Raw genomic sequence first — 21214 nt, 5'->3', positions numbered from 1 at the left:
CTAGCTGAATTGGTACGTTCCGCTCTCAGCATTCTTCCACTACCAGTTGTTTACAAAAATTAAAAAATAATAAAAAATTAACCACCGCTTTTCTACTATACTCATTACTCACGCGCTTTCTTCTTCCGTCGTTCAAACTTAGCTTGCCAAAAACTCCAAACGACTGACTTGAGACTTCTCTTTTCTCTCATAAAAGTGTCGGTTCGGAGATAGTTTTTCGATTTGATCAATGATTGGCGGAGCAATGATCGGACGATGGAGATTTGATCGCCTGGAGCACCTGATGCCGATGATGATGATGATGGTCTCGCTGCTGCTGCTCCACCAGAATTCAAGCTTCTGTTTGTCTCTCAACATTGAAGGTTTGCTTTACCTCTGAATGTCCGTACTGCTCGTCAAGCTAATAATGCTGGCTGCTGAATATATATGTATGTATATATATATTAATAATGTCTGTTTGGAAGCAGGTTTAGCGTTGTTGAAGTTCCGGGATAGGGTGGTCGGCGACCCGTTCGGGGCCTTGTCGAACTGGAACAGAGTTGGCGCCAAGAACGACGTCTGCTCGTGGTTTGGTGTCGAGTGCTCCGGCGGAAAAGTTGTTGCCTTGTGAGTGATTTCGAAGGAAAAAAAAAAAAAAAAAACTACTTTAAAAGCTCAAATTAAACAATGCATTGAAAGATTCATGCCAATATTGTGGTAATTCATTTTCCAATTTGGAGAATTGTGGATAAACTTTGTTTTAGCTTCTATACATAAACTTGAATGTGATTTTCTATTAAAATTGGTATTATTTTATTATTATTATTATTTAAAAATCTAAAACATATTCCCTTGCCTAGTTGTATATGTTTTGAATTTTAGGATTTTTAATCCGGATCTAAACTTTGAAACCTAGGATTATGGTGAATTGTAGAAGGAGAAAGTTTTTGCCTTTTTCGTTCAATTTGCTTTACAATGCAACTCTGAAGGCAGATTTGACAATCTTGTAGGAATTTGAAGGATCTTTACCTTGAAGGAACATTGGCACCTGAGCTGGGGAAGCTGGTTCACATAAAATCTATGTAAGCATATACTAGACTTTCTAAAGTCTTAAACAAAACGTTCCTATGTTTTAATATTTATTTTTTACGTAAAAAAAATAAAATATATTATTCTCTTTTCTCTGAATCTGCTGCTTTTGTGTCGCAGCATTTTACGAAATAATTCGTTTTCTGGGAATATTCCGACGGAAATAGGAGAGTTGAAGGAGCTGGAGGCTCTGGACCTGGGCTACAATAACTTCAGTGGATTATTTCCCTTTGGCTTAAGCAATAATCCATCCCTGAGTACCCTGTAAATAATTTTGATTCTTTCAGGCTGCGTGTATTCGTGAAGGTAATTTTTAATGAGCTTCTGCCAATTGAAGAATCTTGATTCTTTCTGCAGTTTGCTCGACAACAATAGGTTCCTCGATACCACTTCTTATGATGTCTACGAGCCTAAGGTGTATCCTGAATTTCAAGGAGATGAGAAGCAGCTAAAAGATGTTGTGTCGACGACATATCATGGAAGCAGATCGAACGTTTGGTAAGCTAGTGGAGTGAATATGATAAATATTTTGCACAACTTAGATCTAAGATTTGGAAAGAACTGGGGGACCAAGGTGCTCTTTGATGCTGTAATTTGTGAAAGTAACGAACCTATCTTGGCTCAGATATTTAATGATAATGTATAGTTGTTGCATCTTACTTCTAACCCTCCATGAAATTTTATCTACTGTGAAACTGGAAAAAACTTAATATCAATATTAGCCTGCACAGGAAGAATGTCAGCTCCGGCTTTTTGCAAATTCAGTGACTGAGATTTCAGTTAGGATTGGAACTTCTACTCGTGAATCCGAGAGATATTCACTGAACCAAGAGGGGGAAAGAAAGAAGCGGTTTCAAAAGTAGAAAGCAATCTTCTCCTGTCGCAATGTTGGAAATTAATTCTGTCTAACTAATAACTTAATAATTAGCACCATGTTTTTGAAAGACAAGCTGAACAAGCTCCGTATTGTTTAACATTTCTTAAATTTTCTTCTGAAAATAACTTTTGTTAATGGTTTAGTTTCATCAGTCGAAGTTGAATATCATTTCACTGCCTAGAAAGTATCCTGACTATTTTCCCTTGTTAGGAACACTGCTGAACCTGGAAATGTGGCTTACAGAAGGCTGCTGCAGTTTCCAAAATTCCTAAAGCCAGCCAAAGTCAAACAGGTTAAAGGCAAACAAAGGGATGGAATACCAAAATTACGCAATCCCTTTTCAGCTTCGGTGTCACCCTCAGATTCACCACTCTCACCATCACCGTTGTCAAATTCTCCTTCACCGTCTCCATCACCATTTGTGTCACCAATATCATCCCCATCGGAGTCTCCCTCTGGTGGCTTTTTAACTTCTTCACCCTTGCCTTTGTCAAAACCAATTACAGACCCTCCACGTGCAGCAAAGCCATCAGTTGCTATCCCCGAACCAACACATTCTATTTCATCACCTTCCCCTGCTTTAACTCCAAAGGGTTCCAAGAAAGAAAACCATCTAATGCTGATTTTGGCTGGATCTGTTGGTGGTGCCTTCTTCATTCTAATTGCAGCTCTTGGTGTTGTTTTCTTCCGAAGCAACAAAGTCGTTACTGTTAGACCGTGGGCCACAGGGTTAAGTGGGCAGCTGCAGAAAGCATTTGTAACAGGTCATTCTTCTTTCTTTGGATAACTGAGATGTATAATTTCCAATAGAATTTTTGTTATAATTGTAATGGAGGACCACAATATCATCCATTACGCTTATATTGCTTGCAAATCTGAGATATCTTTAAGAGCCTAAGAGAAAAAGCAGCATACCAAATGTTCCACATATTTTGACTAATTTCCCACTGTTTAATATTGATCATACATTTACCTAATTTCTTGATCCTTTGGTTGAACCATTTTCTACTGAATTTTGTTGCATTTCTCTTATCTAACTGTTGCCTTTAAGGTCATAATTTGTCCTTTTTGAAGAATAAAATGTGCTTCATTTCCATGTAAGAATTCTAAGCACTCATACTTGTGATCTCCATTTCAGGTGTACCAAAACTCAATCGACCGGAAATCGTAGCAGCTTGTGAAGATTTCAGTAATATAATTGGCTCCTTCTCAGATGGCACCGTGTATAAGGGAACTCTATCAAGTGGGGTTGAAATAGCTGTGACATCTAGTGCAGCAATATCTCGTAAAGACTGGTCAAAAAGTTCGGAAGAGCAGTTCAGAAAGAAGGTATATAGCACTAATTTTCATCAGCATTTACACATTTAATATCATCTTCTAAAACTAAATCTTATTACCAATGCATTTTTTTTTTCCTTCAGATAGAAGAACTCTCTAAAGTGAACCACAAGAATTTTGTGAACCTTATTGGCTTTTGTGAGGAAGAAGAACCATTCACAAGGATCATGGTTTTCGAGTATGCGCCAAATGGAACGCTCTTTGAGCATCTACATAGTGAGTAACGTAGTGTTGTAACTTTTTTGTTTAATTTTATCTTTTATTGTGGTCCGTGGCGTTGATGGTGATGAAATTCTATATTTGCAGTAAAAGAAGCAGAGCACTTGGACTGGGGAATGAGATTACGTATAGCTATGGGCATGGCATACTGCCTGGAGCATATGCACCAACTAACTCCTCCTATAGTCCATGGGGACTTGCATTCTTCCAGTGTATATTTGACTGAAGACTATGCAACCAAAATATCAGATTTCAGGCTTTGGAATGAAGTGACTGCAGAAAAGATGCAATCAGCTGCCAAGGAGCTCTTGGAAATCCCACCACCAGATCTAGAAAGCAATGTTTATAGCTTTGGGGTGATCTTGTTTGAGATGATAACGGGTAGCATTCCGTACTCCACAGACAACCGCTCTCTTGCGGATTGGGCGTTGGATTATTTGAAGGCCGAGCATTCTTTAAGAGAAATGGTGGATCCAACCTTGAAGTTTTTCGAGGAAGAAGAGCTTGAAAAATTGGTTAAAGTGATAAAAGATTGTGTCCACCCTAACCCGAAACAGAGACCAACAATTGCAGAGATCACATCAAGGTTGAAGGAGATAACAGATATGGGGCCTGATGGTGCAACACCAAAGTTATCTCCTCTTTGGTGGGCAGAGCTTGAAATTATGTCCTCAGAAGGAAGTTAAGAGGAGGCTTAGCGTCAAATCCTAATTCATTTTTTTTATGTGATTATGTTTATTCTTTTACTTTGTTATTATTTCTCTGCAAGTATCTTATCTGATTCTGTATTGGTTATGTTAACCATGGTATGGGTGAATATGCTTGTATCTATACTAATATTTGGTATAGGAAATGATATTTTTGTATATAGTCGAGAAAAGGGAGAGATGAGCTTTTCATCTCTCCCACAACCCCAGCCTTTTCGGCTGTGTGAAGGTTAAACTTACTGTTTGCAATATGATTTTGTGATGAATAAATGATATATATATATATATATATATTTTAGCCATTTCCTTTAGAAGCTTTAACTTTTTCTTTAAGAACAAATGAAGGGAAACCTTTCTTATTGTAAAAAGAGGCGAACAAACAAAATCATTTGATCATGGAAGAATAAGATGATAATAAGACTACTTTATTTATTACAAAACCCATGTGCTTTCAATTTTGTGGCGCAAGTAAAAGGGTTAGAGTTTTAGGAAACGTCAAATAGCGACATTCGCCCTCCCTTTTCTATGAAAAGGCTTTACCTTTTACACACAACTTTGCAACAAACTTGAGATTCCGAATATTTCTAATGCTTCTTTTATGTACAAGAGAAACTGAATCTGAGCTCAATCTTTTAACAGGGCACGCAAAGCGACGCTTCTACAGATTTTCAAAGTGCTAAGGTGAAAGTCAACAACATAATCCTATCTTCAACCCATGCTCCTGAACATAAGTTTTCATTGGTCATTTCTTGCATAACAATCTTCATTAAAGTCGTTCGAAAGGTGGCTTGGAGCTCACTCTCCGACCATCAACATCCATCCAACAATTGCATTTTCTCGGATCATCTTTTTGCTCCTCGTTCTTCCACAACGCATTTCTTCTTTGCTGCCAGGCAAGTTTGAAGCCAGCTACTTGTGCAGAACTTTGATTTCTGGGAAATGTTCTTGTGACATACCTTAAACACCCTGTGGTTGTATTCCTCACGACTGAGAATAACATCTTCCACAATATGATGCCAATACTCGCGCAAAGTGAATGACACAAGTTACTTATGAGTAGCTAGATTGTGCGCTCGGTTATAAAGATCAAGAGTGTCTGTGTGGTTGGGGTCCAAGCAGAGAGCTGCTTGACAATCTCGGAGAGCGGAGGTCACGTCTCCCATGGAATCGTAAAACGCAGCTCGAAGATGAAGCATTTGCAAGTCGAGCCTGAAATTTAGGGGCTTTGTGAGCTCCTCTACTGCTTCATTATCTTTCTGGTCATCCATCAGAACTGATGATATGCAAGTCGGTACATATTAATAAATAAAAGCGAAAAGTAAGTGATCAAAATGAAATGCACTGCATAGAACAAAAACAGTCGAGGGTCATCTAATTACCAGCTGCCCTATATCTGTAAGGGTAGGTTCTTAGCGGATCTAGTTTTGTTGCCATATCAAGGTCGTCCTTTGCCATCTCACGATCGCAGTATTCAGACCGTTTCTCATAAGCTGATGCATTGTTTTGTGCCCTTCCTATAAGCTTGGTCATCTCCTCGTGTGCCACTTTCCGTTGATTTCTCAAATGGTATACGCGTGCTAACCCTTGATGAGCTCTTGTATGCTTGATGTCAAGGGCATTCTTATAGCAGTTTGCAGCCCCATCTAGATTACCACAATCCACATAAATACTACCTAGATTATTTAGCGCCTGCAATATTTATCACAATGTTACTAGGAAACAAGTACATCAAGACAAAATACCATACAGCAAAGCGAGTGAAACACCCACCTGCCCTTTTCTAAGACCATCCGAGGGACATTTGAGAGCTTCCTCCAGCAGTTGAATGACACAGGACGAAGATTCAGGATTCAGATTTGTATCTGCCAATACATATGCCTTGAGGAAAAAGGCTTCGAATGACCTCTGGATAACGATAGATCTCTCAGCCCTTGAGAGAGCTTCTTCACGATTTCCAGTGTCGTATAAGATCCATCCTTCATAGACCAGCCTTTCATACTCAGAAGTGGAATGATTTCTGGCCAACCGCAAACTACGCATTGCAGCTCTCTGACAGTTTAACCTGAAACAACCATATTTATTGGAATCAGTCATCTCACAACAACATATAGACATGCCGATACTAGGACATGATTAAATACGATTTCCGAATTTTTAATTCGCCGAGGAAAAGAGCATATTTATTATACTAATTACATAATGTGATAATTGACACGAGATGGTTTCACAGAAATTCCAGAAACAGTAATTAGAGAAAGGATTAAAGAAAGTAACTTATGCAATGAGGCAAGAAGAATGAGGATAAATACCATGGCACAAGACAGAAAAGATGTAGTTAATTAACACACAGAGATATATCTATCTCTAGAATACAAAATTACCGTAGTAGAAGTAGCGATTGTCTAAACCGCAGTACACTATTTGCAGGGTCACTTTCTAGCATCTGATGGATGATAGCCAGAGAGCCAATATCATCAACAGAAGACCATCTCTCATAAAGGCACATCCAGCAATCAGCTTGACTCAATTGCCTAACCATACGGCCGAGAACCTCAACCAAGTAATCACCTCTAACCTTCCCACCAAACATCATGTAGTTTGGTTCCAAAGTCAGTACCACACGAATATCTCTCATCGCATTTTCGTAATCTTCAAGCGCTATAAAGAACCAAGCCCTCGATTCAAGACAGTCAGGTGAGAGCTTGAACCCAATTATCTTGTCAATCTCCAAAATGGCGTCCCTAATTTGCTTCTCTTCCATCTTCGCAACAGCTCTATGCTTGTATGGAAAGGAAAGAGTTGGGTCCATTTCGGTGGCAATGCTCAAATCCGAAATCTTCTCCTTGCCAATGTTATAGAGAGATCGTTCCTGGTACATCCACCCGGCTTGTTTGTACTCCGAAATGACAGAACTCATCAACTTATAAGCAGAATACTGCTGTCCGATCTTGTATTTAGCTCTTGCAATACCAGCCATGGAATAAACATGCCCTGCCTCAACAGCAGCCTCGAAATAACACTGTGCCGCAATAAACTCTCTTCTCTCGAGCAGAACGCAGCCCAATTGGTGCGAGGCAAGCGCCTTCTGCCACCTCTCGGTCGCACATTCCCCTAATCTCTTCAACAACTTGACAGTCATTTTGGCCACCATGCTTTCCTCCATAGCCACCTGGCTAAGGAAATAGTACAACAAGAAGGAATTAGCATTGCCCAACATGGCTAATCTCTCCCTAGTCTCGGAGCTACACAGGAACTTCATAACCTTCGGTCTATAAAGACAACCCGGGAGCTTCCTCAGCAAAACCTGCAAGCAAGAAGCCACAAGAAGATTTGCCCTCTCCTCCAAACCATACTCAACAAGAATCAAAGCATCCTCAATAGTACCAACAAGTGAAGCCAAGTGAGCATCACAAGCGGATTTCATCTCCTCACAACAGAACCGATTCGCGAAAGAAAGAAGCTCCAAAACACTCCTTGGACTAAACAAATCCAACCTTTTAGTACTACTATACTCTTCCACAGCTCTCATTCCCTCAACAGATATCCCATTTTGGGAAAAATCAATCCTCCCCTTTTTAGACTCCTCAAAACCACCATACAACATGGCCTTAAACGGACTAGAAAGCCTTGCAATCCTAAATCTACCGCATTTAATCTCCTCATTACCAACACAAAACGACACATCACTTTCATTTCCCATCTCCAAAAACTCCTCCTCTTCAACATTTATTGCTTCAAAAGGACCACTTCCAACTCCAAAACCGCATTTACAACAATCAAAAACTGAATTTGGATCAGACCCATTAGCCAAAGCAGCCTTGGGACACTCAAGAACAAACCCACCACACTCCATGTCCGACAAACCGACAAGCTCGTCCTCTCTCCTCTCGAACCTCAGCCACGCCGACGCCACAACCTTGGACTGAACATCCACCGCGTGCTGGCGCGTGGCGCGGAGACATCTTCTTAGCAGCTTGGGGTCTCCCAGGCTGCGCAACAGCGCGTGCTGTTCAACAAACAGAGCCGCCTTCTGAGATTCCGATGAGCAGTTCTCGAACCGTTGATAGAGGTCAGCCAAGGAGTCGACAAAATCGAGGGGTTTGAGGTGAGGGTCCAGGTGGGGTTCGAGGAGGTCGGTCGTAGGGAATCCATAAGGGAGGAGAAGCGCTTCGGAGGCGGTGAAGTTGGTCTTGTTGGGCTTTAAGTTTGAAGCGAAAGATATGATTTTGGTGAAATGGGTGTCGACGAGCTTGGCTCTTGAGGTATCTGGAGGACTAAAGGCGTGGACTTGGGCGCTCTTGAAGCGGTCTATCAGCTTAAGGCCACGCATTTCTTGGTCGGCAGATTTTTTTGGTTTTGCATATAAGTGAGTTCAATTTAAAGAGTGGTTTTCGCTAGTTTTGTTGTGGATTGTAATGGAGTTTTTGCTGACTTATGAATGAGCATGATCTTGAGCTTTCCTCGTGAAAGAGAAAAGAGAACGGAAATTTTTTTAAGGTTTCTTTTTTCTATCATGTTTATGGATGATAGATTATTTTGAGGCTTAAAGCAAAGCGCTGTGTTATGTATGTGTTGGGATTGAATGGTTGTTTTGGTAACCGGAAGCTATAGTGTAGATTAGGTGGCTAGCTCCAAAGTTCATGGTGTTGACTGATGAGGTTTTTTTTTTTTTTTGGGGGGGGGTGGTTATAGACAAAGAAAGGAGTTCAGTTCCACTGTTGCGCACCCACTATCATGATGCATGAACCACTCCATTTGTGCCACGTCATGGTGGATTGGGAAGAAGGTCCCACTTAAGGAGTTGGTCAACTGGTTGCATGGTGGTGATGTTTCCTCAAAGAAAAAAAGGTTTTTCTTTTGCTAAGAAAAATGTTATTTTTTTCATAACTCAAATTATAATTTAAATTTTATTATTATAATATTTTTTTATAAAATTTTAAATTTTATTTTTTTCTCACAAATATAATTCAAATTAAGAATTTAAATTGTGAAATAAACACCCTCAAAATCTCTTTTCTATTCTCCTGTATTTGGATATTCTTTTAACTGCTCTAAAATCAACCAAAGCTTATAATACAAAGGAAGAATAAGGTGGAATTACATGTCAAGCAAAGGTATAAGCATGGAATAAGGTTGTGAAGAAGTCTTCTAAAAATAAGTCCATGGGTCTTATCGACACCTAGCCTACCCTTCAATCTATGAATTGAAGAGGTTGTTTTTTTTAACGAAATTCAAAAAAAATTTGAACTCGAGTTATAATTTTATTAAGTTCATGTTCTTTTGTAAAATTTGAGTTTAAACTCGAGTTTGAACTCAAGTTTAGAGCTAAACTCGAGTTTAAATTTCTCCTTCAACTCGAGTTCATAAACTCGAACTCAAGTTAATGAATAATATTTTTTCTATTCTTAAAAGTGTCATAACTTTTTCGTTTTAATTCTGATTGAGATGGTTTTTTTTCTATGCAGTCACAACGAAAAGAAGAATAAAACTCTACTCATATACCCTATTAAAATTTTTCATTACAATTGAGTTTTTATTAAAATATTGTTTAAATATAAATTTAAGTTTTGACACATCCAAACACAAACTCAAATAGATTCTCAATTTAAATTATAACTCAAATGTGCACATCCAAACACAAACTCAAGTTACAATTTTAACTCAAACTCAACTTTAGATCATCACACAAATCATTTTAATTTAAAAATATAAAAGAACAACCCCGAATACTTTTAAAAGTTAAATAATTGTTTTTTCCTGAGAAAAAAATAAAAGAAAAAGGAAAGAGGTCTTTGTTTTTTTGTTTTTTGCGAAGAAAAGGAGGAAAAAGGTTATAATCATTAATTTTTTTGCCGCGCTTGAACATTTTACCATGAGACTGCAATTATCTGAGTGTTTGAAAGTTTTGAGGACTTCTTGCCCTTGGATAAGCAATGAGCAAAATGATTCTACGAATTACATTGGGTAGTTATGATTTTTAAGGATCGATTAAGCTTGGATTCAGCAATCGTATGTGGACAGCAAATCACCAAATAAAAAGGAAATGAGAAATTAAAAGAAAAATATTATAACTTCCAATTAAAGGTTAATAAAGCTTGGTTGTAGATCATGATGTAAGTTTGGCAAAGTGGTTAAAAATCAAAATACAATAAGCACCGTCAGATGACTCAGATCACATAAAACTAGTTATATGATTTTGCGTATATCAGACATCAAGCTAAAAGTTAAATATGCATTGAATATGACCAAACAAAGAGCAAATTATTATTCTGTAAATAAAGGAAGCAAGGAACTTGAGAGAGAATTAAGAAAGCATTAGATCTAAGCACCCATTTTAATAATTCATAATGGATGAGATACATAACGGAGGTCTTTCCTTCCACTTGCAGCTTCTACTCCCAGTTGGCTGACGAATTATTTATTCAAGATTAAAAAATTAAAAAAATTTAAAGACATAAATCATTAAGAAAGGATAAAATTTCCAGGATGTCTATAGACAATTGTAACAACTTGCAGCCCAATATGACCTTATCTTTATAAACTTAAACTATGGCGAGAGAGAGAGAGAGGAGAATATATGCCAAATCAGGACACAGTTGCAAAGAGCCAAAAAATGTGATAAACATGCAAATGACCCATGTGAAAATTCTGAAGCGTTTTTGTTTCCACACAAAAGGTCAATTTTGCAGCAACAGGAACAAACAACCAAGGGACTTGTTAATCATGGTTTTGATCAAATCTATGCACGAAAACCGAAAAGGATGCTCAACATAAATTCTGTGAAAAGTTATTATCAGAAAAGGAAAGAAGAGAGAGAGAAAATTATGTGAAAGGAGTTGTGGAAGCCATGCATAAAATTTTAACTATACTGGGTAATTCTTATCTCTGCCCATGTTCAATGCAATTAGGTCAAACATGAAGGCGTGGCTGAGAAATGAATGAAAACGAGCTTTGAAATAGATTGCTTCAAGAGAATTTTAATGCATTGGACATCTTTACGGATAGAGATAAAAGAAGATTAATTCATGTCAGCTATTGATTTTTATAACGACCACATTACAGAGCACATAATAATTATTAAGGTCACATAGCACATTTCAGCAAAAATAAAAAATAATAATTAAATAAAAGGTCACATAGCACATCAAATAATATACTGGGGAAGTTAGATGGAACCCACTTCAAGATTCCTTGATTCAGAGAGTCGGGCAAATAATCAGCCATTTAGGTGAGAGTCTCAATAAGGAGAAGAAATAAAAGCTCCAATAATGCACGCCCAGATGATATGCTCCAACATTAAAATATAGTTCATGCCAACGCATTTGTGATCTTATGATAATGATCTAATGCACAGAACCGACAGTTTCTTAAAAATAATAAATAAAAAAAAGTTTCTGATCCTGATCCAGTCTTTTTTTCCCTAAAAAAAAGAGGAAAAAAAAAGGCACTTATATGATTAATGGTACTATAATCCAAAAGGATTCAGAAGAATACGAGGCTTTAACATTTACGAATGAGTAGCATATGAAAAATGGATAGGAATGGTATTCAGAAATATAATAATAATAATAATAATAATAATAATAATAAAGGGCAAAGGAAAAAATAATAATAATAATAAAAGCTGTTGAATGGCTTTACGAATGAGTAGAAAGAAAGTACCACTATTACTTTTTTTTTTTTTTAAAAATGAAAGTACCACTATTACTAGCAATTATAAAAGCAACAATTTACATCACAGAGACGCACCTTTCCTCCCGCATTAGAAAGTCGCCATCAATACTGAAAATAGCAGTGTGATACGTGGATACGCAAATCAAGTTCATCATAATTCATAACAAAGGAAAAAAGTGTACAAACAAAGACAAACAAGGGCCCTCTTAGGAAAATTCAAACACAAAAAAGGACTCAAGTATGAAGGAAGAAAGTTCAGAACACCATGAAACTTTACATAGAAGATGTATACGACTTTTATGAATTACATCTTGTAGAAACATAATTACAGGTTTTAAAGCAGCCACCACAAATACAAATTACAAGACCTCTGAATAACACAGTTGATCTTCCAAGGATCAGGACCTCAACCAACTGTGCTGCTCAAAGGCATAATACAAAGCTATACAAAATCAACGTATGTAAAGCACCTGAAATTTAGGTGTTTCAGCCACTATATATCATAAACTACCCAACTATACTTTTTAAAACAAAGTTGGTCTTACCGAACCAATGATCTTCAGAGCATTTTCATGATCCAAAGCTTATATTTCTTTATATACAGGTATATAAGACAAGGTCCAATCAAATTGTAGTCCGAAAGGTGCTTGCAGAGCTTGAGATAAGTTTCTACAGTATCAGGTCCTTTGATCCTCTTTCGAAGCCCCTGCAGCACAGCTGCCCGGTCCAAATACTCAGGACACAGACCTAAATCAAGCATTTTAACCACTGTTTCTGCAGCATTATCAAAATGCCCCCCTTTAATGTAACCTCTTAACAACCATGATAAGCTTTTCCTCTTACGCAGAGTGCTGCTAAAATTTACCCTAGTAAGCAACCGTGCAATAGCACGGCCTTCCTTTTGGGAGGCACAGATGGCTAAAACAATGTCATAAAGGTCTCCATCGGCCTCCTTGCCTACGAGCTTCATTTTCCACAACTGCCTTTCAGCCTCTATTCCACGGCCGGCGCAAATATACATGGCAAGGAGCCTCTCATGAACCACCCCATTGAGTGAAGTTATTCCCTCTTCAATTACCCAATTGGACAAGCGTACTCCATCATCTAGAAGATCTGATTGATACTTCTCAATCAGCTCAACACTTTCTTCGTCAAGTTCAGCCGTCAACCCAGCCCTTTCAAAACCTTTCAACTTGCGTAAAGCCTTTGCAAATTCATTGAGCTCTTTAACCACAGCTGTCATGGCAATAAGGTAGCTGTAAACCTCTGGCTTCAACCCAGATTCTCTTATATCAACAACCAACTTCACTGCCTCCATATAGTTACCTTCAACCTGATAAAATACATTTAATATTTTACTCACACAAACTAAATAAGCCAAGTATTTAGAAAATTTTGAAAATTCATTTGTCAAACGACTAAATGTCATTTTCCTGAACAAAATTATATTTCCTTCTACCTCTCCTTTGGTTATAACAATAAATTAATATTAACAATTTCTTTGAGGGCTTATCCCTAACGAACAACCAGCAGAGGAAACCCAGATGGTATCATCCAGTAACTATGCTGACTGTTTAGTTCAATCAGAAACTTTTCTCTAACCGAAAGAGCCAAGTTTCAATACAATTGGACATTCCCGCTATTTCAATTTAAAAAAACAAGTCAAAAACAGCTAACAAATTCGAATACCAATATCCAAAACCATCCAAGAAAATATGAACAAAAAAGTGGCATTGCAAAATTAATGAATACCAACATCCAAAACCATCCAAGAAAATATGAAATAGCGAGTGGCATTGCAAAACTAGCGAAACGCCCCAGCAAAATTCACTTGTTTGAATAACTAGGTAGTTCATCAGCGCTCTTGACTCGCCAATTCACTCGTTTCCACCAAAAGATACACAAGAACAAACATGAATTTGAATACCAAGGCAATGAGAAACACAAAAAAGATAAAATAAAATAGAAATTCTTACCATCATTTTCCAAGCAAGATACCCAGTAGGCCCTCCCTTAGGTCCCTCTCCATCGTCCTCCAAACAAGCAATCCCGCGTCTCAAAACCTCTTTCACAAACGAAACCGCTCTGCCCTTCTCACCCATTTCCCAGTAAAGTAAGATCACGTTCTCCATCATGCTAAAACCCGGCCTCAAACCCACACAAGCCATGTCCACAAGAAGGTCAACCACGTCCCCAACATCATGTTCTCCTTCAATCAGCTTCTTAACCCAACTACACATTAACGTCACCATAAGCTCCATTGTCTCCTTATCGACCCGATTCTCCTTTCGAAGCCACTCGAACACTTCAAGCGCACACCACGAGTCCCTTCCTTCCTGGGAAAAGTACACGAGCACGAGCTGAAGCTCCCTCGCCGACAAACGGTCGTTCATTTCTTCCAGAACATCGGACGGTTCCCTCGTCATCCGCTCCAATTCCTCGATCGCCTCGAAGAAGCCCTCGCCCATTTCCTCCTCGTCGTCGCTGGTGAGAAACTGGTCCAATTCGACCGATGTGAATAGCCTAAACTCACGGAGCTTACTCGGTTTGGGCGCGATGAAGTTTGGATTCTGCTGTTTGCAGCAAATTACGGGGCAGAATTTGGCAGAAGTTCTTCCCCAGAGATTCTCGTCCATTCGGCAGAGGAAAATCCGATTCCGGTGAAGCGAATTAGACGAAGATGAAGAAGAAGAAGAAGAAGAAGAAGGGAAACCCAATTCGGTCAACGGAGTAAACCCTTGAGCAGAGGCCATTTCTACTTAAATCCAATACCAAGAGAATTTTTTTGACTCACGGAAAAAGGAAGTAAACTCCGACTGCGTTTGTTTGGCCGCCGAGAAAATCGAGAGAAAAAGAAAACAAAGTATGGAATCTTTACGTTTCACGCGTTCCAATTCAACAACAACAACAATTAAAGAAAAAACATGAGGAATAAAAAAATGGAACTCACGTCTCAGAATTAGTCAAAGAGTGGCGTTAGGTAGAGCGTTCCGGAGCAAAACCGCCATTAAAGCGTTCAAAGTTTTTCCTATTAACAATTTGCTGAAATTTCTCGGCAGCCAAACACGAATCCAACTGAAACGCTCCAAGGAAAAGCGAAGCTAAACAAGGAATTCATGAACACTTGTGTTGTTCCCGAGTTAAGCCCTAGAAATAATTTCTAGGGTTTGAGTTTCGTCTGGTACTTTAGCAATGGCGGTTCTTTTGTTCGTACCATTGCCAAAGTAGAAACTACAGAGAACTGTTCTGAGTTTCTTTTCTCCTCTCTCTCTCTCTCTCTCTCTAATTCTGTTTTGTTGGGGTTTTGGAAGCGTAAGACTTTGGCGACGTGTCCTAACGGTGACTACCCAGCGAATGTTGCCAACAAACGGCGATACGAGTTTACGAGAGTGCCCCTTACTGGGAGATTGTTGTTTGGCGCCAAGTGAGGTTATTTTCGTAATAGTAGCCGACGAAATAAAATATTGACCTTAAAAATAACGTGTTGTCCAGTCATTTGAGTATGGATTATACGTCGATGTCTAAAGACGGATCTGATGAGAAGCTAGGCACAAACTTTTCTCACCTGGTTGAATCGGCCTTTCTCGTAAGGCGCCATGGGTTTGGACTACCCATCCGATCTTGGGCTTCTCCCACTCCATATGGGACGTAATGTAGGATCCAACTAATTGTGGCCCAAAGAGAGAACAAAATCTTATGAAGAAGTTAAAACATTTCAATTTTTTTCTAAAAAATAAAAATAAGGAAACTTGTAAAAATATGCCAACATTTAAAACTTATATCAGTAAATTACCAATTTACCAATATATAGTAATTAATAGGCGTTTTATGTTTTGAATTTTGAATTTTTCAATTTTACTAATTTTCTTTTTATTTCTTTTTTTATTTTTTTTTATTTTTCTCTCTTTCCCTATAGATCTCATTTTCTTTCTCTCATCTCTCTAAATCTATCATTCGTGGGGCTCTTCTCTCTCTTATCGCCAGTCGTAAATTTAAAATTTATTATGCCCCCATTTATTTTATAAGTTTGAACAACTGTTCAAATCTTTTTACTTAGTGTTTTCTCTCACAAAATTTAAATTTCTCTTCAAGTTTTTCTGTTCAAACCTATAAACTAAACGGGTCATATGTAAATTTAAGATTTACCATCAGAACACAAAGTATATTTCTTCGTAAATCTTAAATTTATAGTGTAAATCTAAGATTTACCATGAGAACATAATTTCTATTCCTTCATAAATTCTCGATTTACATGATAAATTCAAAACTTTACTAATATAAGATAAACATTTTTTAATTCTACTCGTAAATCTAGGATTTATCGTACATTAAATCTTATCATAACACAGATTGTGTTATTCGTAAATATTAGATTTATAGTGTAAATCTAAGATTTACCATCAGAACATATTTTTTATTACTTCTTAAATCTTGAATTTATACAGTAAATCCAGAATTTACCATCAAAATACATATTGTGTTTGTTTGTAAATTCTTGATTTATACAGTTAATCTAGGATGTACTGTTACTAGATTATATTAATAAATAAATAGTTTTTAGTTTTGCTCATAAATTTAAGATTTATTATATTAGTAAATCCAGGAATTACCATCAAAACACATATTGTGTTATTCGTAAATCTTAGATTTACAATATAAATTCATGATTTACCATAAGAACACAATTCTGTTCCTTCATAAATCCTGAATTTACACAATAAATTTAGGATTTATCATAAAAACACATATGTGTTTATTCATAACTCTTGAATTTACAGTGTAGAGAGTGATGAGAGAGAACCAGAGTAAATTTTATGATTTCATTTCCTTTTTCAATTAGGGGCATTTTTGAAATGTTAATTTAGTGTAAATTTGGATCTACACCTACTAGGTCTATTTGCTAACTAATTATAAATGTTAGCCTATTTATTTTTATTGCCCTTTTAATCATGCCTATTTCCCTCAATCTCTCTACAAATATTGTAGCAAATGGAGGCTAAGAATTACGATGAAAAAGATAGGGGAGATTTAGATAGAGTAATTTGCACCGGTCATCCCTTAATTATTCATTAAGTGACACTTTGGTCCCTCTTTTTTAGATTTTAGCAAAAACGATCCATAAATTCTCAAACGTTGACAATTAAACAATTTCTGTCCATTTTTGTTAAGTTTTTAACATAATTCATCACATGACTATGACAATTTTTTTCATGAGAAGACGAAAATGGCCTCATATTTCACACAAACAAATGCCTTCCCTCTTCGGCCAAACGAACACCTTGCAACCGGCAACCTCTTCCTCTCTCTCCGGTCAAACCTACCTCCTCCCTCCATCTCCGGCGAAATACAATGGGGGTACACCGGTTTGCTTTTTGTAATTAGTGGTATACTTTTTAATACACCACCAATTCACTTTTTGGTGTCCTAGTAGTATATTTATGTGTATACTTTTAATAACCAATCATATATCAAATACTTAAGGAATATTTATGGTAAGCGGCTGCCACCTTCGAGTCCCCAATCACTACTGCTACGAAAGGGCACAGGAAAGTCATTTTTGCTTGATGATAAGTGACAGCAAATACGGTAATTAAAGTTCCTAAAAAACAAGAGTTGGCGTCTTGATGTAACACTACAAGAATTGGAATATGAGTTCTGATGTTTCATAACAAGGATGTCAAGTCAATAGAAGAATGTGCATACCTTCCCTATGAAAAAACAACATCAAGAACAAGGATGTCAAGACCTGGGACTGACAATCTGGATAGCGACACGACGGTACGATTCAAAATCCACATGAAGTTAGCATGTTTGAGTTTACTATAAATTAGTTTAGGTCATAATCGGGTTGACACGATTAACACGATTAATAAACGAGGTGGGTTAGGGTTGACCTTCTACACGAAGTGACACGAATTGACACGATTAACTATATGTGTCATTTGCAATCTAATGATATGTGATATAACATGAAAGTTTATATGACATATTAAATATAAATAATGTGAATTTTAATATTTACATGTAAAATTCATTTATTTTTCTTAAAGGAAAAGATTAATTGATCAATAAATATGTTAAACATGTCTTGACCGTATTAAATAAGGTATTATTTTATTAGTTATTTATTCAATATATTAATTTAAACGGGTTGACACGGTTAACACGATTAATAAATGAGTCGTGTTTGAGTTGACATTTTTGACACGTTTAATAAACATGTTGTGTTTGAATTGATGTTTTCTGACACGATTAATAAACATGTTGACATGAACACGGCACACTAACACGAATTGCCACCCTTATCAAGTCCTAACCATAAATTAAACAAAACAGAAAGAAACTCATCAAAGATTGTAGAGCAAAAGGCTAAAGGCAAAATTAAATAGTACTCTTCATAAAATCTTTCATATGAAGCAAAATACTGTTTAGGCGTCTGCTTCTTCAGTCCACGGTTGGGCTTTCGGATCAGTACTATTACTTTTTGGTGTGGCCCACATTGGTTTTTCCTCCAGTTCGGCATCATCTGCTTTAGCCCAGCTGCCAGCCAAGGCCATGTACAGAGCTTGTTCTAGTGAACTTTCTTCTTGTTTCTGCTGTCTTCATGTTGACTTTGTTTAGGACGTCATTCACTTCAGCTGCGGTAATACCGTCAATATCTCCGTCTTCTGTTTGCAGAAAAAGAAAACATGTATAAAAATAATGAAATGTAGATAATTATTGAACGATGTGTGTACATATACACTATATATATATATATATGTGTGTGTGTGTGTGTGTGTGTGTGTGTAGGTGCTGTTCGATCCTCAAAATGATCGATTGAGTTCTAGTAGACTTGTTTTGTTATTTAGACCTTCTACTTTCCGTTTTAGCCATTCTTCCAACATTTTTCTTCAATTTGTATCTAATAATTGTATTTAGTAAAAAAGAAAGAAAAGAATGGGTGATGCAATCACCGGTGGTGGAGCCATGCCTTGTTCATTTTTAGAATTTTTAGTCTTTACACTTGAATTTTTCTTTTTTTTTTTCTTTTGAAAAAAATTTTCAGTTATACCCCCCTAAAAATATTGTTTTGCGGCTCCACAAGTGACAATCACCACCCATATATATGATCACATTTATAGGTATCTTGATTTGTATTTTCTGTATTTTCTTTTTTTTCCCCTTTCTATATCCATATATTTGCAGATAAACTCTTATTTATTTTTAGAAAAATAATTACCGAAACCAATAATATCATATTATAATTTGGGATACAATTAGATGCGCTGTATATAAATACCTTGGACGTTTGAGTTTGGAAGTACAAAGTACTGTTCTAGCTCAGCATTCAAACCTGGATTTGCCACTTTCTCAAATAATACTCCAGCAGGTAATTCCAAGTTCAGAAACTTTGCATATTTGTGCAGGCGGTGTTGTTGCAGCTCATGATGGAGTTGCCTCAGCCTGTTCACTTCTGCTTTGTTCTCTGCGATTGCGGCTGCCAAAATCACTCAAAAAAGTTATCATTAATCTTGATTGTTGATGTGTATATGGATGTCGTTAAAAACTATTAGAAGGTCGATATATATTTACAAAAAACATCAAAATTTTTTAAGTGATATGAGAGAGAGTATCGAACGATTAAAATAATACTTTTCTATTTCTTTTCTGTTTTTTTTTTTTTTTTTTGGTTATAGACAGAAAAACAAAACTTAAATTTATCTATATCGTACTTTATATAACAAATATGTATGTAGGTAGTATAATGTAAAAAGAATACAGTAGTGATAACAACTTAATAAATTATATTTCTGATATCTCACCATGTTATTATAGCACAAACATACTAAATACATATTGAATTCAAGTATTCTTCTTAGATGTTAAAATCTACTACTACTACTATTCTTCTTAGATGTTAAAATCTACCACCACCACAACTCACTACAACAATTATGCCCATTTGCGACGACATTTGTCATCGTAAATAATACACTTTTTACGACGACATGTCATCGCAAATACCTACCGTTAAATAAAATAACCATGTCGTCGCTAATAATTTCAATGTAGTCGCAAATAATATTGGCGCGCAATTTTCAATGGCGTGGATTATTGGCGCCAAGGTAATCTGTTTTTTTGCGACGACAAGTCATGACTATTTGCGACGACATTTATCGTCGCAAATAGTTTTACCTTATTTGCGACGACATTGTTTTACTGTCGTCGCAAATAATCTTATTTGACGATAAAGTAGGTGCGAGAAAAAAGCGTTAGTTGCGACGATTTTAAAATATTTGTGGTGAGCAAATATCCTCGCAAATATTTTAGTATTTGCGACGACAATGTCGTCGCAAATATTTTATTATTAGCGATGACATTTTAAATTTATTTGCAACGAATATGTCGTCGCAAATAACTCTGACCTAATATCCCCTTCTTCTTCTTCTTCATTTTCTCCCGACGCTCTCTCTCTCTCCTGCAAATCTCTCTCTCTCTCTCCTACAAATCTCTCCGTTGTAGCCTCCTTTTCCCGTGGCCACCACCACCGGCCTCTCCTTCTCTCTCTTCCCTTCTTTCTCTCTCTTCCCTGCTTTCTCTCTCTCTCCTCCAAGCAGATCTCTCCTCTTCTTCCCTTCTCCTTCCGCCGCCGCCCCCCGCCGCCGGCCTTCCCCTTCCCTCTCTCCTCTTGTCTCTCTTCCCTTCTCTCTTTCTCTCTCTTCTTTCCGTTTCCTTCCGCCACCGTTGCACTGCCGCCCTGCTCCGGCCACCCCGCTCCTGCCGCTCTGTTCCCGCCGCCCCGGTCCCGCTGCCCTGCCCCCGCCGTTGCACTGCTGCCCGCATAGATAGAGGTGAGTTTTTTTTTTTCCTTAAAACAATTATGTAATAACTTGTTATTAGAACTAGATTATACTTAGAACTTAGAATCATTTCCTAAGCATTATACTTAGAACTAGATTATACTTAGAATTAGATTCGAGCATGAAGAACATAGCATTTTTTTTCCTATAGAATTTGTAGTCGTAGCCTTTCATAAATTATTAAGCTTCGTAAAATTAGACCGTACTTTAGATAATTATCTTTGTATATTTTTGAGTGATTGCTTAAATTTTCATATTCGTTAATTTAAATTTAACGATATTGATCAATATTTTCTATTTATATGCATCATATAGATCAACATATGACTCATTAATTAGTAACAATTATGTTGAGATTAAACTCATTGAATATCAATGTGAGAGACATATGAGAACATTTAATATTAATCTTAATGCAAAACTTTTTATGAATAAGCAACTAATTTGTTTGTGTATCAAATTTAAAACTGTAAAAAAGTAAAGTATTC

At 37.0% G+C, this 21214-nt stretch overlaps 3 protein-coding genes across 4 annotated transcripts; 1 reads left to right on the top strand and 2 right to left on the bottom strand.

The window, feature by feature from the left end:
• On the top strand, nt 1–4440 carry LOC21394936 (inactive receptor-like serine/threonine-protein kinase At2g40270). Its single transcript, XM_010091226.2, has 10 exons — nt 1–12; nt 197–362; nt 468–606; nt 990–1061; nt 1189–1332; nt 1426–1566; nt 2156–2709; nt 3084–3274; nt 3367–3499; nt 3590–4440. The coding sequence occupies exons 2-10, from the start codon at nt 230–232 to the stop codon at nt 4186–4188; spliced, it is 2106 nt and encodes a 701-aa protein (XP_010089528.1). The 5' UTR covers nt 1–12; nt 197–229; the 3' UTR covers nt 4189–4440.
• Nucleotides 4441–4585: 145 nt separating this feature from the next.
• Nucleotides 4586–8864, bottom strand: LOC21394934 (ethylene-overproduction protein 1). Its single transcript, XM_010091224.2, has 4 exons — nt 6591–8864; nt 5980–6271; nt 5589–5898; nt 4586–5482 (listed from the first exon to the last, which is right to left on the bottom strand). Exons 1-4 carry the CDS (start codon nt 8537–8539, stop codon nt 5256–5258), a joined length of 2778 nt encoding a protein of 925 aa, XP_010089526.1. The 5' UTR covers nt 8540–8864; the 3' UTR covers nt 4586–5255.
• A 3223-nt stretch (nt 8865–12087) lies between these two features.
• LOC21394933 (pentatricopeptide repeat-containing protein At2g30100, chloroplastic) lies at nt 12088–15165 on the bottom strand. Of its 2 annotated transcripts, XM_024177329.1 has the most exons (3): nt 14834–15165; nt 13860–14699; nt 12088–13216 (listed from the first exon to the last, which is right to left on the bottom strand). In XM_024177329.1, exons 2-3 carry the CDS (start codon nt 14634–14636, stop codon nt 12443–12445), a joined length of 1551 nt encoding a protein of 516 aa, XP_024033097.1. In that variant the 5' UTR covers nt 14637–14699; nt 14834–15165; the 3' UTR covers nt 12088–12442. The 2 variants fall into 2 exon arrangements, with proteins under 2 accessions (XP_024033097.1, XP_010089525.1); XM_010091223.2 differs by having other exon boundaries at nt 13860–15165.
• Nucleotides 15166–21214: the final 6049 nt, after the last annotated feature.

Source organism: Morus notabilis, unplaced genomic scaffold, assembly GCF_000414095.1.
Source record: "Morus notabilis unplaced genomic scaffold, ASM41409v2 Scaffold609, whole genome shotgun sequence".
Classification (NCBI taxonomy): Eukaryota; Viridiplantae; Streptophyta; class Magnoliopsida; order Rosales; family Moraceae; genus Morus; species Morus notabilis.
This window is presented reverse-complemented; position numbering and strand designations above follow the sequence as displayed.

What these genes read in the sequence shown, in the direction of transcription:
- LOC21394936 (XM_010091226.2), top strand. Translation starts at nt 230, where the DNA reads ATGATTGGCGGAGCAATGATCGGACGATGGAGATTTGATCGCCTGGAG. An exon ending in AATCCATCCCTGAGTACCCT is followed by an intron (nt 1,333 to 1,425) that starts GTAAATAATTTT and finishes TTCTTTCTGCAG; the next exon opens with TTTGCTCGACAACAATAGGT. An exon ending in GCAGAAAGCATTTGTAACAG is followed by an intron (nt 2,710 to 3,083) that starts GTCATTCTTCTT and finishes TCTCCATTTCAG; the next exon opens with GTGTACCAAAACTCAATCGA.
- LOC21394934 (XM_010091224.2), bottom strand. Translation starts at nt 8,539, where the DNA reads ATGCGTGGCCTTAAGCTGATAGACCGCTTCAAGAGCGCCCAAGTCCAC. An exon ending in ATGGTCTTAGAAAAGGGCAG is followed by an intron (nt 5,899 to 5,979) that starts GTGGGTGTTTCA and finishes TAAATATTGCAG; the next exon opens with GCGCTAAATAATCTAGGTAG. An exon ending in TTACAGATATAGGGCAGCTG is followed by an intron (nt 5,483 to 5,588) that starts GTAATTAGATGA and finishes GCATATCATCAG; the next exon opens with TTCTGATGGATGACCAGAAA.
- LOC21394933 (XM_010091223.2), bottom strand. Translation starts at nt 14,636, where the DNA reads ATGGCCTCTGCTCAAGGGTTTACTCCGTTGACCGAATTGGGTTTCCCT. An exon ending in ATCTTGCTTGGAAAATGATG is followed by an intron (nt 13,217 to 13,859) that starts GTAAGAATTTCT and finishes GTATTTTATCAG; the next exon opens with GTTGAAGGTAACTATATGGA.